This window comes from Centruroides vittatus, unplaced genomic scaffold, assembly GCF_030686945.1.
Source record: "Centruroides vittatus isolate TY-2023 unplaced genomic scaffold, ASM3068694v2 scaffold_769, whole genome shotgun sequence".
In the NCBI taxonomy this organism is placed as follows: domain Eukaryota; kingdom Metazoa; phylum Arthropoda; class Arachnida; order Scorpiones; family Buthidae; genus Centruroides; species Centruroides vittatus.
In genome coordinates, this window is record NW_027122717.1 from 5330367 (window position 1) to 5346927 (window position 16561).

The 16561-nt window shown below is 30.2% G+C and overlaps 1 protein-coding gene across 1 annotated transcript in view; it reads right to left on the reverse strand.

The window, feature by feature from the left end:
- Positions 1-16561, reverse strand: part of LOC136989949 (uncharacterized) — a 162310-nt gene that overhangs the window by 18988 nt on the left and 126761 nt on the right. Inside the window, exons 12-14 of the mRNA XM_067288257.1 lie at positions 11508-11795; positions 10284-10433; positions 4601-4853 (exon numbers count right to left, since the gene is read on the reverse strand). Of these exons, the coding sequence (XP_067144358.1) occupies positions 4601-4853; positions 10284-10433; positions 11508-11795 (691 nt within the window). The remainder of the gene's footprint in view (positions 1-4600; positions 4854-10283; positions 10434-11507; positions 11796-16561) is intronic.

Sequence of the window (16561 nt, forward strand, 5' to 3'; positions counted from 1 at the left end):
TTATTGGAAGAATCAGTTTTCATATTACATTTTACCTTTGTACATTTACTACATACAGTAGCTAATTATTCGTATGTAAATTTTTTTTTTTACAATAAAACCGTGTTAAGTCGAAGTTTAAAGGGTAAAAAAAATCTCGAGTTCGAGTTAACGAGGTTAAAGCCCCATTTTCTCAAAATTTTGCTAGTTTTTAAAAATATATTTTTTATTATTATGCAGGTTTGTTGTTTTGATTAAATGTATATACAGTACATTAATTATAACAATATCAATTATTGATCTTCATTGTATTGTATTCCATTGTATAGTATTTCGGAAGGCAAATGTATAATGGAATTCAGTATATAATGTAGTCTTGTCGTTTTGCTACAAAAATTAGGAAACAAAAATTATACAATACTTTTTATCCCGAGAACGTTAAATCGAAATCGTATTCGGACGTGCAGTTATAAATGTCGCTCCTTAAAATCGTAGTTTAACGTAAAATCAAGAAATGCGAAATCGAAGTCTAAATTCTACTGTCTTCATAGAGAATGTAAATGGGGACGTATAATCGGGGTAAACGTTGCATCAAGAAACGTTGAAACGAGCTTCCACTGTAGTTATAATTTATTTTAATTATTTATAATCGTGGTGGCGCCATCTGTTATGATATTTTATTTTAAAACTTTTTATATTATTAATTATTATAAAATAACAGAAATCTTCATTTTGAGAGTAGGGATGAGTTTTATAAGGAATTGTAAATGATAATAACGAGTAAAATCTTTATTAAGTCCAACTCTATTCGAGATATGACACGTACTGTACCTCCCTCTAGCTTCCCACTAGCTTGATCTCTACACCAAAAGTTCATGGCATCAGTTCCCCTAATATACAAATATCCTTGCCAAATCTCCCCAATACACACAGACACGCATACATACGTAGAAAAGAAATCCCCCCCTTTTTTTGCATTTCTCGACAAGATAAATGCACCTCGAAACGTCTCTTGTTTAACTTATTTCTTAAATATCTGTAATGCCGCCATTTTATAATTAGTCTATGAACATTCACATTAATCTGCTTCTCGTTAAAAGGGAGAAAAAAATGACATTCAGACACTTTTTAATTTTTACGTGACAGTAATCGAAAATATATGCAAACGAAGCCGACATTAAGAAGTCCATTTAAACACTAATTACCGGGATGATCCTTCGCTACTTTAACTTGCAATTCAAATCGTTGGTATTGAAATTGCCTCCTACTACAACTAGAAAATATAACTCTTACAGTTCTGTTAAATTATTCTAATTCTGAATAATTCTGTTAAATTGCTTTGCAAAATTAAAATTATCGCTTAATTGTGATAAAGTTAAGTGAATAATTAAACTAATAACAATTTCAACGAATAATTCTCATAATTATAACGAAATAAAATGCATTTTAAATGGGTAAACAAAGCATCTTCAATAGTAAAATAAAGAGCAATTATTTTTCCGATAATCACAAATTTTTGGTAATAAAGTTTATGAATTAATATTGAGTTAGAAAATGAGAGGAAAATACTCTTAATTTATTATTAGATTCATTACAGTAAAACCTCGACATAGCGCTATCTCGTTACAGCGCTAACGAGTACATCTTAATTTTTATTGTCGAGATTGTCTGGTAGCGCCACACTCGATTTATTATCGATTTCGGAGGAGAACAAATGGTGGCGCTGTATCGATGTTTGACTATATTAATTTTTAAATTATTAAGAAACTGCTAATGATTGTGAGGACCCAGACGAGGTCCGAAATCGCAAAAATGTAGAATTCTGTTGTGGAAAAAATTAACGATAAATTATATAAGAGAGAGAGAGGAAAAAAAACTCTTAATCACAACAACGTAACGAAAAATGTAAACAACGAGTCTCGGGATGAAGTCAACGCGTGTTAAACGACCTGTTAATGTTCAATCCAAAAGCAGAACTCTGACACACGCGCTCATAAAGAGGTATAAGTTTGACACAAGTATTCAAAGGAAAAAATATAAACATATAAAAACAATTTCAGAAAAAGGGAAAAATTGAAGAGATAGAAAAATATCGCGTGATCGTTAGAATTCCAAAATGACATCAATTAAAAACAACCGATTAAATTATGAGTGCAGGTGTTGTGGTTCTATCAACAATCTTGGAGCATAGTTTGACAAAGGGTGTCAAATAGACACCTCGAATCGGACCTTTCCCGCGACCCGACATGGTCTCGTTTTGCGCTTGAAAACAAAGGGGAGACCAATCGGGAAGCGAGGAAAGGGACGAGGGACCAATCCGCAAGGTGGACAGTACACGAGAAAAACGTATAAAAACTGGGACTTCAAGGTAAAAAAAAAGAGTTTTTTCGGAATGACAGACGTACTTCTCGAGGATTAAACCAGTGTTTAGTGTCGTCCCTCTGAACTTTAAGTGTGTCACCGCCCGTCCACATCGCTGAACAGCCCTTCTTGTCCGCCCGGGACTGGAAATCGACCTGCCGAACTCTTACGTACTGAAGATCGCTGAGGTTTGGATAACTATCTAACCGATGTAAGCATGAATTCGTCCAAATAAACGGTTTTCCGCATGTAAACACTTGTTATCATTTGCCTCCTTCGCAACCGCCCACATACACGGGTTCCCTTAAGTTTATCCTGACGCGGGATTAATTGTATCCCCCCCTTTAAAGTCGGCAAACCTTACATGATTGGTTTTACAATATCCAATCAGGCATCACATATTTGAAATCTGACATTTATTAGCTAATATAATAAAAACAATGGCCTTGGTAACTAAAATGTATATTTACTGACCCGAGTATTATCAATAATAAAACTGCAAAACGCAATAACAATGTTCAGGTTAATGCTAACCCCTTTCCTACTTTTGTCTACCTTACCCTTTTCCTGACGAATTTATTCGTTATTAGCATTTGCAATTTTTTTATAAACCCCATCCCTACACTCAAAATTAAGGCTTTTGACATTTTATAATAATTAAAATTATAAAAAGTTTGTTTTATAAAATATGGCACCACATACGCGGTTTTAAATGTTGTCGGAAAAGCTAAGCCACTCGTTGCTGGCGGATTTTTTTTTCCCTAGGATTTCGTATAATATTCATGCCAAGTTTGTTGCGGATACGTTGATTGGTATAGAACTCTGCTTAATTAACAAAGCATATACAGGGTGATTCAAGTCACAGAAATTTTAAAAAATTAATAACTCACAAACTATTTACAATAACATGATGCGGTTTTCACAGAAATGCTTAGAATAAAGCGGGATTTTTTTTTATTTGTAATAAAAATTTTAGTATCAAAATAATTACCATTCTTGCCATAGATGGCGCTGTAGGAATCTGAAAGCATTTGTAATTTGTTAAAATAAGAATAAAAAAATAAAAATGTTCTTAGTGTAAGCTCTAGTAACAACTACACAAATTATGTAATCTTATCAAGCGCCATATATGTCAAGAAATGTAACTATTTTGGTACTAAAATTTTTATTACACATAAAAAAAAATCCCGCTCCTTTCTAAGCGTTTCTGTGAAAACCGCATCATCTTACTGTAAATAGTTTGTGAGTTATTATTTTTTTTAAATTTCTGTGACTTTTGAATATCCTGTATGTATATATATATATATATATATATATATATATATATATATATATTATTATTAATTATTAAATAGAATCTAAAACATATTTCAAATTTAATGACAAAGTTCAATCCTGATTAATCTTTCCTTAATTTAACTGCATACATTTCTTTTATTTAATGCAGTGTTTGATACACGAAATGTAAGATCTTTTATTGTGTTGGATAATTCTCTTATCTAACTTCATGTTAATTCTTAACAGAATTTTAATTAGATGTTCATTCTCTGTCTATTATCTAACGTTATCGTTTTAGTGTAGAAAATTCTACAATAAAATCGTCAACAAGCATTATAGGATTAACAAATCCTACAATGATATTGTTTCTTGATATTTTCATTTTATAATACTATATATGTATATATAATGTAATAAATGCATATTTTATATACGTACATATATAAAACGTTGTTGTAGCGCCCCTAAATAGTACTATCCTCATACAGCGCTAATTAATACTTGCGAACCTTTCCATAAATGCTGTATATAAACAGAGAATATTTTAGTATTCGTAAATTATTAAATATGTGATTTTTTTTATTGGAAACGTTGAATTCACGTAATTTTCAAACTCCCAAAATTGTGTATACAACTGTATATACGACATAATTCTTATTACAATCGAACCACGATAGACCGCCATAGTCGTATAGTGTAAATGGACTTCTTTATCATCATTAAATAGTAGTATCCTTTGCTATATATGAATTACTGTACTGTTGAATCATTGTGTACCAAAAGTACACAATGATTCAATAGTAATTTGTTCTAGACGAGTAGTTCTCAACGTCCCACAGAAGTACGCAAGAAAGATAGGTTAGCGCTTCATGTCAATACACAGAAGGCGCAGAGGATGAACAAGTGAAAAAAGATTGAGAACCTCTGTTCTAGAGAAATATATTTTCAAGAAGACACCAATAAAATAGACATATTTTCTTACTTTTCATCAATTACTGATCCACAAAATCGTTTTCCTCTTTCATCCAATCTCTCAGTTATCTCTAAATAGTCGTAGAGGCAATCTTCTTGCCACTCCACTTCTAAATGATCCAGGTTGATAACAATCCTTGATGCAGGATTACTTTCGATCTTCATTACGTAGTGCATGTTACTCGTGTAATGGGCTGGAAAATTGACTGACGTCAAACGACCGGAATTATTTTTCAGAGTAGTGTTGAGATTGTCTGGGAGGACTGTCAAGTGTATACAAAAGTTCATTATTAATTAAAAAGATATCTACTTTAACTATAGAGCAATATTGTTAATAAATAGATTATAATTTGTATAAAAGATATATACAAATTCTTAAATTCGATTAAAAATTCATAATAAAATCATTTTCGGATTTGATAGAGCTATTTTTAGTTAGATAATTCGATAACTTTTTTATCTAGATTTTATTAACATTAATTTAATAATAATTAAATTAATGTTAATATTATTATTAAATTACCTATAAAATTATTAAATTAATTATGTTAAAATATTACAATACTAATAAAACGAACAGCCAAATTTCTTATCGGACTATATTAAGGCTAATTTATTAACAACATTATTAAGCAATGTACTAAAGAAAGGCGATTAAAACGCGCCTCCTTGTGTTAAATTCAATAATTAAAAAATAAATACTGTACATTTAATTTAGATTATTCTCGAAGTTAAGGTTAGCCCGGAGCAAAACTCGAACCCACACTAGCAACGAATATGCACTGTAAACAGGGGGTGTGGTTTCGAATTCCATTTCGGGCCGACTTTTTATTCCAGAATATTCTAAATTAAATTTATTTATTTTTAATTATTAAATTTAACACGAGATGGCAGCTTAATAGCCCACCTTTAGCAAAATTCCCGAATATCTTAATTAATTAAGTAGCCGTAATTTAGCCCAATAGGATTCTCTGTTCGTTTAATCACTGGAGTTTACCGAGTTGTTTGAAGACCTATATGTTATTAAAGCCTACAATATAAAACACGAACAATTCTCATATATTAAATATAAATCCAAAATTAAGATTTATTTTTCTATTATTTAAGGATTAAGATACTCATTAAGCGTATTTGATTCCACAGGGTGGATCAAAAGTCTGGAACCATTAGAGTTATAATGAACTTTGTTTATTCTTTTACGGGTGAAGCATGACGCTGATTAATTCCAATAAGCGAAATAGTGAAATCCCGCAGTTAGCGTGAAGTTTAACAAGCTGCATCTAGATCGCTTTGCATGTTAGTGGGAAGTCTGGATGCAGCTTGTTAAACTCTTCGGCAATTTCACGCTAATTGCGAGATCTAACCATCAAAATAACTCGTTCCTCCTTACACAGTCCCATATTTTATCTGCAAAAGAATAAACAAAATTTAATGGTTCCAGACTTATCAGACTACAGATTCCTTTGGTTTCAGACTTATAGAACTCACTACATAAAACTTTAAATTATCATGTACAATTTCTCGGCCAAATAGGTGCAAGTATGCTTAATATCTTCAGATAATTGCTGCAATATTAATAATAAAATAACCATTAAAAAGTTGACTCGACGACAGAAATAACAGAATGTACGCTAATTTATTGAATATCGTTTTATTCATAATGCTACGTGCTGAAAGTGATCCTGATTAAAGTTGTATAATCATAAATAGGTAATTCTTAAGCTTAAGTAATAAAAATAATGAAGATTATAATAATCACTAGTGATAAATAACTTTTAAACATTTGTATATATCCAAATCTCTAATTAAGTAGATTTGTAGAAGACTTTCATTGGTTAAAATTTATGAAATCTTTGATTAATCATAGAAATTTTTAAAGTATTTTAATTAAAACACTAGTAATAAAGCTTAAAACTAATTTTTTAAATTTATATAGCTTTAGTCAAAATGTAAATTCATATATAAACATCCAGAAATTTTTTATAATATAGTATGTTTTTAGTATACTATCATTATAATAATATAATTTTAAATAAATTATTTCGTTTTTTAATATAAATTTTAAATCTAGATGTAAAATAATGTATGAAAAAACGGAAATTTATACAAAATTCAGGAACGAAACGTGAAAAATTAATTTCGCACACACACAACACTCTCATTCTCTCATCAAAAATAAATCAATTCGGTCAACTTGTTTTCAAAGTGAAGCAGCTGCCATTAAAAGTTTGATAAAGAGAACAAAGAGAAATTAAATGCTTTTTCAGAACATCACTTTTCCACTTGACGTTTTCTTATTGAGCTTTTCCAAGCTTTCCGAATTGAAGAAAAAACAAAGAAATAACAATACTTTAATAGTTTTTTTTCAAGAAAATATTTAAAAATTCGTTTTTAATAATTATTTTATCTAAAAATTATGTTTAAAACTTCGTCGACTGGATGACCGAGCGGTTAAGGTAGCAAATTATCGCTATGGGGGATCCGGGATCGAATCCAGGAGGGAATTTTTCGGGAGATAATCATTCCTGATATATTTCGCACCATCTTGCCTCCCCATTGTAGGCCTGGCCGAACCAATAATGGGCTTTCTGAAAAAGCCCTCTTAATGCCCACAGGGTGAGGTTACAAAAATCTTTATTTTGTCCATAAATTAGTTTTAATTTGTAGTATTTTAATGATTATCATATTCAAAATTTTATAAAAGTAATAAAATTATTTATAAAAATTTTCAGATTATCAGTATTCCCCAATTTGTAACCGTTTTCACCTCCCTAACGGCTATATTCGCAATTAAGAATCAATAGTTAGGAATTAATTAATAAGCGTTTAGTATTAAAGTAAAGTAAACGGTAATTCGTTAATTTCTAATTCAAACTCTCGATTCTTGGTTGTGAAATGACCGTAAGAGAATTTGTTTTTAATTTCCATCATAGAAGCACAATAGGGCAGTTTGATGATGAAGAATGGGATTCGTGAAGGCGTGAAGGATCTGTGAAAATATTTGAAGATCCGATTTGAATTCGAATCTGAATCTCATATAATCAAATGCAAACAATACTAATGAGGTAAAATAAGAAAAATATAAATAAAACAGAGAAATGTTAAATAATTATCATCATAGAAAAATGTATCTATAACATTTAAAGTATAATCGAATTTAAGTAATGGCTTTCCTGGCATTCTACCAGAGAAAAACGAAAACGATGGAAACTGAGGACAAAACGAAATTCTAGAATTATTTAGAAGGAGAAAATACAAAAAAATTTTTAGTTAGATGTATTGCAAAATAGTTTACTCGAGCGTGACAATTAAATATTGGAGAAAATAAAAACAATGCAATATATTATGCTTTCGATTTTAGTAGTGTTATCCCTGCACATCATACTTTTCCTGAGAACAGTCGAGTCACGCCGATAGTCTAAACTCCGTTCTGGAAAAAGTTTTGAATTGAAAGCACGTAATTTCCGGTCCACACTGAAAGTTTCTATAAAGTTAATCGGGGCCTTCTGCTCCTAAGCTTTCCATATCCGGTCTCGACTTGCATATATCTAACTCCATTATCAAGATTAACGTAAGACAGACAACAGCGGAAATTTATAGATTTGCAATTTGAAAGTTGTAGTCCAATCATTTGAAATAATTAAAAAAATATAATAACCAATTTATAAAGCTTATTATTGTCTATAAGTTTTGTATAACGAAGATTGAATAAAATATGAAAGCAAATTAAAGATGAGATAATGAATTCTATAACAGACTAAACATTTGTTTTGGAGATATTTGCTTAAGCTTGCATATAACACAAATTCATTGCAAATATTATTGATACCGTGTAGACACAACCTGATATGATATCAAGAACACTTGCTATTTGAGAATTGTGACTTGCAACAATCGATACTCATGAATATTTAACTTACAAATCTTTAGAAATATCTATTAATAATTTAGAATTTTATGAGTGTTAACAAATGTAATTAATTTTACAGTCTAAATAATATAAATTTCTTTAAATTATACTTTATTTCGTCTTTACTATAAAGATGTAGGTGATTACTTGGTAGAGATAATTGTAATTTAGAGATAACAAGTCGTGTTACTCCTTTGTTAAGTCTATCAGAGATGTATTTATATAATTAGAAATCTACGTGCATTGATTTATAATGTTTAATTTACTCACGAAAGTAAGATAAACATTTCGAGATTTTATTGGTGTAATGCGATAAACCGATATTTGGACCACCCTAGACGGATTTTTATGTTCTCGTCGTATAAAGGTGTAACTACTCGCGCTTTATGGATATTCATGGTGGCCCAAAGTTAGTTTAACATTGTAAATACTAAATTTGTCATAAAAAATTCAGTTCGCTTTACATCTCGTTTCTATAACTGCCATAGAATTTGATTTCTTTCTATGAATACGTGTTTATTTCATGTGATCCAGATTCTTCGACATAGCAGCCATTAAACTAAAAATTTATTTATGCAACAGCCAACTGGTCTTTATCCCTTTAATTCTTTTACTATGGGGGTTTTTTTTATGTATGCATGTATTTATTATTCATACACGTTTATTTACAAACAGATGGTATAGTCAGTGGCTCGTGGGCCTTCACGAGATCCAGGCGAATTTGAATTAGGGGTCCCATGCAGTGTTTACTTCAGACATTTTTCTTCAAGAAAATGTTTTGGGAAGAAATATCTTCTTATAAAAGATTAGTTTAGGGTCCTTGTTAGAGGGGTCCCCAGGCAACTGCCCTTTTTACCCAAAGGATAACGCGCCACTGGGTAAGGTAGCGATTTCGAAAGACTTCAAGATAATCCTGTTATTTATTTAATTACATATCATCTATTAAATTGTTTTATTTTAGTTTTCACGAATTAATTATATTATAGAATATATTATAGTTAAGTGATAGTTAAAAATATATTACAGTTAAGGATCTTATAGTTAAAGTCTACACTCCGAATCCTATAAACTTTACTATTACACACAACAAAATTAAAGTTTTCCTTAATATTAGCTCAATTTAAACTTTATTCTTTTCCGCTGAAAAATAAGTTGAGTTATACATTATGAAAGAAAAATTCACAGTGGAGAAAAGCTTTTCATTAGAAAAGATATGTTTGAATTTTCTCAAGATTTAAACTAATTTGTAAAGATTTTGTTGAAATTTAAAATAATTCGGAAAAATTTATAAAGTAATTTGTAAAGATGTTAAAATTTATAAATTAGTTTAAATATTTTGCAGAAAAATAAGGTCATTTAAAATACAGTAACGGCCACAACGGCCAATAACGGCCATTCATGGAAACACACACATACACACAAAATATCCGTTGTTTGGAGATTATGTTGCACTTTTGTTTTCAAAAATGGAAAAGTTCTTAGAAATGGCCGCCGTTTAGAGTGGCCGCTATAAGAGGTTCGATTATATGCTTTATAAATATATATTATTAATATAAAAATATAAATGTAACTTTTTTAAGATAAAATTTCTTATAAATCGCTTAATTGATCATTTATGTTAGTAAAAGGTGTAAAAACATTACATAAAATATAAAAGTTATATCTAGTTTCGATGCAAATTAAAGTAATTTATCATAGAGAACTGAGTCAAAAGATGTCATTTTAAGACCATAAATGCCTTAAAAAGTGGCTTGTTGATTTTATCAATGAAAAATTTGATTACCAAATGCAAGTTTCTTGCATATATATCTGCCAGAATGATTACACCGTTTACCAGACCAGAATAAATCGCTAGTAACGTTGTGATGCCTCCACTGTATGGCCAAACACGACGGTTGATTTAATGCAGAATTTTCGTCTAAATTTATGATATCTGAAAATAAAACAGCAAGAAAATGTGTTTAATATTTAAAAATAAATAAATAAATAAATTTTAAAATTCATTTCTTCATATTAAACTATAAATAATTTTAAGAATAAAAATCAAGGTGATAAGTTAAGCCGAAATGTAATTTTCGCTCGGCATTTCTCTTGTTTAAAAAAATTTTTAAAGTAATTTTTAAAATTAAATAACAAAGAGAAATTCAATTTCTTCCACGAAAAATAATGGTTTTTTTTTAAATATTCATCTACTTAAAACTCTTCAATATTAATGTTTAATTATATTTTACTGTAAGAGAAGCAAATTTAATAAATATTTTACATTGTAATTTCGTTTATTTCATTAATAAATTGAGCTAAACGTATTGGAGAGAAATATTACAGCATCACTTGATAAGATAAATTCCAGTTTCTATAGCAACCGACAGGGATATGATGCACTTTGATGAGTAAAGGAATAAAAGGAGCGTCAAGTATTTTGTAATACGAGTTTCTTCTGTTTTTATTCACATTTTTTCTATAAACTAAATTAAATTAAGGCGAAAAAACACCCCATCTTAAAGCTAAATGGCTATTAAAAGTAGCTTAAGCCCTTGATGTAGTCAATTTATTTATATCAAAGCATTTGAAAAAGTTTTTTAAACATTTGCTTTATTACTTAAAAATAAATAAAAATTATTTATTTACGGTTAATTAATATTACGGTTATATTTATACACAATATTAATTAATATTAAACAAGTAAAAGCCGGATTAATTTGGGCTAAATTTTAGCTACATTTCATTAAAAGTTAGCAATTTGGCTAGGCTTTAGTTCAGATTACTTTCAACGATTAGTGTATAGCCAAGATATAGCCGAAAAATGTAGTTATTGTTAAATTAATCAATTTTAAATATAATAAAACTTTAAACTAATTAAAAATTATTTAAAAAATCAAAGCTTATTTAATTGTTTATTTACCTATATCAAATATAAATTATCGTAATCTTTTGTTTACTTCTTTATAGCAATTACTAATGGCTAAACCGCGTGTTAATAAAAATAGTAATAATGACGTCTTTTTACCGGAGGAAATTCTTTCTCCGTTTAACCAGTTCCATGTAATCTCTCCCGATTTTTTCTTTGATCCGATCCAATAAATAACACCAGACATATATCCTTCCGCGGATCGTATGAGTGAATGCAAGAATTTCTTTTCTTCGGTCGAAGTAACAGTAGCTAATTGTGATTGCGTTTCCGTACATATCCGATTGGCAGTGTCCCAACTCACTTCTGGATACGTCGATACCAAATAGCAATAATGTTCGTGGCTATGAAACAGGTGATTATCGCATAACGACTTTGGATTCTTTTCTGTAACCAAAATCAATCATTATAATCAATATCAAGTTTGCAACTGAAACTTCTCAACTTACAAATTTCTTTATTTTTTAATTAATATTTTAAATTTTTCGAACCTGTTTTCTATTATTTTATTCACTAATACTATTCCTTTACCTTAAGGCAATATTTTGCAAATTATAAATTAATATACAGGATGGCTCAGTTAACCGAATAACGTATACATACGCTTTTATTTTAAGGTCGAGTAAAGCCGATTTAAAACACTTGTAAGAGATTCAGTCCTTTATTCGAAAGTACAGGATGACATAAAAGTCAGCTAACTTTTCGGATTAAACTACCGACAGTCACTGAACACTGGTTGTTCGCGGTTCGCACCTTACCCAGATGTCCATATACAGTTTTCGGGTTTTGTTGACGTGTTTAGTTCCTAAATAAGGACATTTTTTCCATGGAAAGTCCTCCCGGATGGCACCACTCTTGGTTAGATTGCCCACGTGTTGCATTGCCTTATTCACCAATCCAAACAACCATACACAATCTGTTAACTGAGTTGTTGTCATCCTTTACACTTATAATTAGTGGAAACTAATTATTTTATACTGTTCCTATTATGCTTATATCGTTCAAAATCACGTATAATGTTTAATCAATAGGTTCAAGGTAATTAGATTGTTAAGAATTGTAATGAGAGTTTGAAGTTCGGCATTAATTTGAAGTCTAATTGAAAGAATATGAAAGATTATGTGATATTTAATTGGAGCGATTTCTTATAATGTAAGTGATGCGTCATCCATCATTACAGTAATTAGAAATTCTTTTTTTTTATTATTAAAAACTTGCATGAAATTCTTAATTATTTTCAGTTAAAAGAAAAGGATCCTTTTAAGTAAAATGACTTTAAATAAAAGCTTTTTTTAACGTTATAGTAAAGGCATAATTATATAAATCTAATAATTGTATACAATTATTTGTAAATTCTTATCAAATTTGAAACATTAATTAAATTCGGATATTTATTGAGAAAAATATTCAGGTTTTTTTCTCTCTTAATTTTGTGAATTTTTAACTGATAAATTTATCGGTTTAAAATGCTTATCGGAAAACTCGAATTTTATCTTTTATAAAATTAGATTTTTAATTTTATAAATTTCTAAATATTATAAATATAATTTTTTAGAATGTTATAATTATTTTTATAAAATTTCCAGAATCTTATGATTTTAATTGTAAAAATTTATTTATGGTATAAAAATGTATTTATTGCATAAATCGTTCACAGAATAAATACATTAAACAGAGAATATCTTAAAGAAAAATGACAAATTGCTTTCTTTTCGATTGAAGGGATGCCAAAAAACTTGGGCCAACAAATGGACGAGTGGATAACAGCACTTAGTTGGTCATGGATTTGCGACTCACTAATGGGTTTGGTTTGTTTATTCGTATAAAGCAGCTCGACATATGGGCTATATGCCACCCGGGAAGTATTTTATGGGAAACTGGCCCCTATTTAGGTGTTACTAACGTGAAGAAAACCCGGAAAACCACGACCAGTGTTCAGTAGTTTTTATCCACTCGGTCACTAGTGCACCTCATCAATGGGCTAGCCATGTTTTTTTCATGGTTTTCTTTACCTAAATAAGGACCCATAAAGTTTTTTCGGAAGGAACCACCCCTTGGCAGATTGCCTGTGTTGTGTTGCCTTATCTAATCAGTCCAATGCATTTAGTTTAGGCCTGTACACACAGCCCCAAAATTTAGTCTTTTATGTAAAAAAGATATTTAAAAAAATTTAATTTATGTTATTATATACGTGATGGAAAAGCAATTTATTTTATTGTTTTTATTCTTATTTTTTTCAATCCTTTCAAATAGGAATTAAATCAATAATTGTCTGGTCCGGATTCCATCCCACCTCTTACAGGTCTGTCGTAAACGTGATTCGAATAATCAAACTTTTATAATACTCATTTACTAGATAACAATGTTACACAGTATAATTTAACTGTTGAGAATGATTTTACATGTTATAAAAGAAAATCATAAAATTAATAAATGAGGCCCACATTTTTCTGTATCACGAGCTTGTACGAAGAGAAACATCTAAATTCAGTAAAATATCTCAAGTTGGACATCCTTACGCTTTAGACGCTTCTCCAAATTGGCTTTTTCTAATTGTAACTGGGGAACAAATATATAAATTTACTCCGTAGTTTTCCTCTCCTCCATCTGGAATACGTGTCTAAATTGAGAACAATTTTATATGAGAGGTTTTACTGTATTACTGATATTTCGAAATTAAATATTTAATACGTAATAAACGGGAATAAAATAGAAAAATAGGAGGATTAAGAGCGAAGCGTGACTCTCACAAGTATTTTTCACCTGTTTAAAAGGAAGTAAGTTCTACAAGAAACAATATTAATAGCATTTAGCTAAAAGATTTTAATTTCTTAATTATATTTATGGACTTTTAGAAATTTCAAGTACAGTCAATTCCTCTGAACAGCGGTCACTGAAGGGAAGACAAAAGATGGCCGAGAATTCGAGAGATTAATAACTTAATTCGAGAATTTAATAACTTAAGTTTAATTTCAAGAGGATATAACTCGAGTACTAATAATCCGAATGACGTCAAACTTCACTTGGAGGCTTTTGTAGTGATGGAATTTTATTTGAAGCAAAAAGTTAGTTACAAAAATGTCCGTTAGAACGATAAATGGCGCTGCAACACCTTAATGGATAACTCAACAAGTCTCAAAACGTACGATACATGTAATACATTGTGTGATTACGCGACAAACAGCATGCTCGATATGCTGTTTGTTGCATAATCAACAGGGACCGGCATATTGAGCATGCTTTTACATAACCACACAATGTACCGTATACTATATATCGTAAGTTTTCAGACAGTTTGATTTATCCCTACGCTGTTGCAGCGCCATTTATCACCATAGCGGACATTTTTATAAGTAACAAATTTTTAGTTACACTACTAAAGTCTCTATGTGAAATATGACGTCATTGTGCTGATTAGTTTCCGAGTTATATCGTGACAAAATTGAACTTTAATTGAAAACACCCTGTACGAGAAGAATTTAAAAAAAAAATCCAGCAACGAGTTTCTTAACAGAACATGCCACACATGGTTTTAAATGTTACCAGGAAAGTTAATTTCCTGGTAATATTTAAAACCATGTGTGGCATCATCTGTTATTATATATTATTATTTAAAACTGTTTATATTTATTATTATTATAAAATGTCAAAAAGCTTAATTTTGGGGGTAGGGATAGGTTTTATAAAAAGTTGTAAATGCTAATAACGAGTAAAATCGTCATTAAGTCAAAGTCAGATCCTACTCGAGATATGACAAGACCCCCTTATCTCCCACTCCTCGACTTTTAACCACCAAAATTAAATATCATCAATCCCCTAATAAACAACCTCCATACAAAATTTAAGAAAATTTCGACAAAAAGCATAGGAGTTATTAAGCTTCAAAGAGGGTAAAAAAATCGTGCCCCCCACACACACTAACATCCATACATACAGAAATACCCCCGAAATTTTTTGTATTTCGCGACGTTTCAAGGTGTCCTGAGCCCACAAATGTAAAAACTTTGGGGGTCTTTTTTTTACCGATTGTCATATTTTCCCTCTGTTATGTAGACTATAAATATATAATGCAACGGGAAAGTGAAAGGGATTAGCAACGATCTTTTTATTTTTGATTAATTTTCAATAATTATAGACAATTTACTCAAACGTAAAATCTATAATTTCTGAAAATAGCAGAAAATTATGATTACGTGTCCAAAATTAATGGCTAATTTTCAAGAAAGCTATTTTTGACTAAAAAAAAAACCTTAATAGAATTTAAGGATATTACAACACGATAAATCAATTTCTGAGACGTAAATTTGCAATTAAACTCTTTAAGATGCAAATTCAGTGACTTACTTAAAATCAATACAGACCAGATTATCATTTCTGGTCGAAAATGCGTGAAAAATCATTTGCTGTCAACTTAATTCATTAATCAATTCATCCTCAGGCATACACGTTTACCTGATCCAATAAGGATTGATATGCTAAAGCAATGCAACACGAAAGCAATTTGCCAAATGTGGTGCTTCCTGGTAGCACTTTTTAATGGAAATTGTTCTTAGTTAGGTGTTCGACACGTAAAGATTACCCAGACATTAACTATTCAATGCCAATATCCATTCAGTCACTGATGGGCTTTGATTTAATAGATTAAGGCCCATCAGTGAATAAGATTTAGGTCAGGTAAACGTATATATATATACCTGTGAAATGTTATTAATAAGATATAAAGCTTTAGAAAATCATTAAGCTCGCGGTATGATCGCGCCAATCCGAACTGTATGAAAACGATCATCATCCATAAAAGAAATTACGTAACCACATACACAGGTCACAAGGATTTCGTCTTTATATCACTATTTGGAATTCTTTCATCCTCTATTCATACATTATGCAAATCCAGTCAGGATGGAGATAAATGGTATCCCTATTGAGCGCTAGCGTGGTGTGTGTGTGTTGGTAACCAACCTGCTGAAATATGTCACATTCTCATTGTTACTAGCTGAGCGAAACTCGTCTCTATGGCATAAACAGCCAGATTGCTTAATGAAAGTATAAATGGACCTGGCATGCATCTGTTCAATATTAATTAGTTCCATTACAAATCATCATACCGCAGATACCAAACTCTTCATTTTTCTATCCTTGTTGTTGAAGGATCA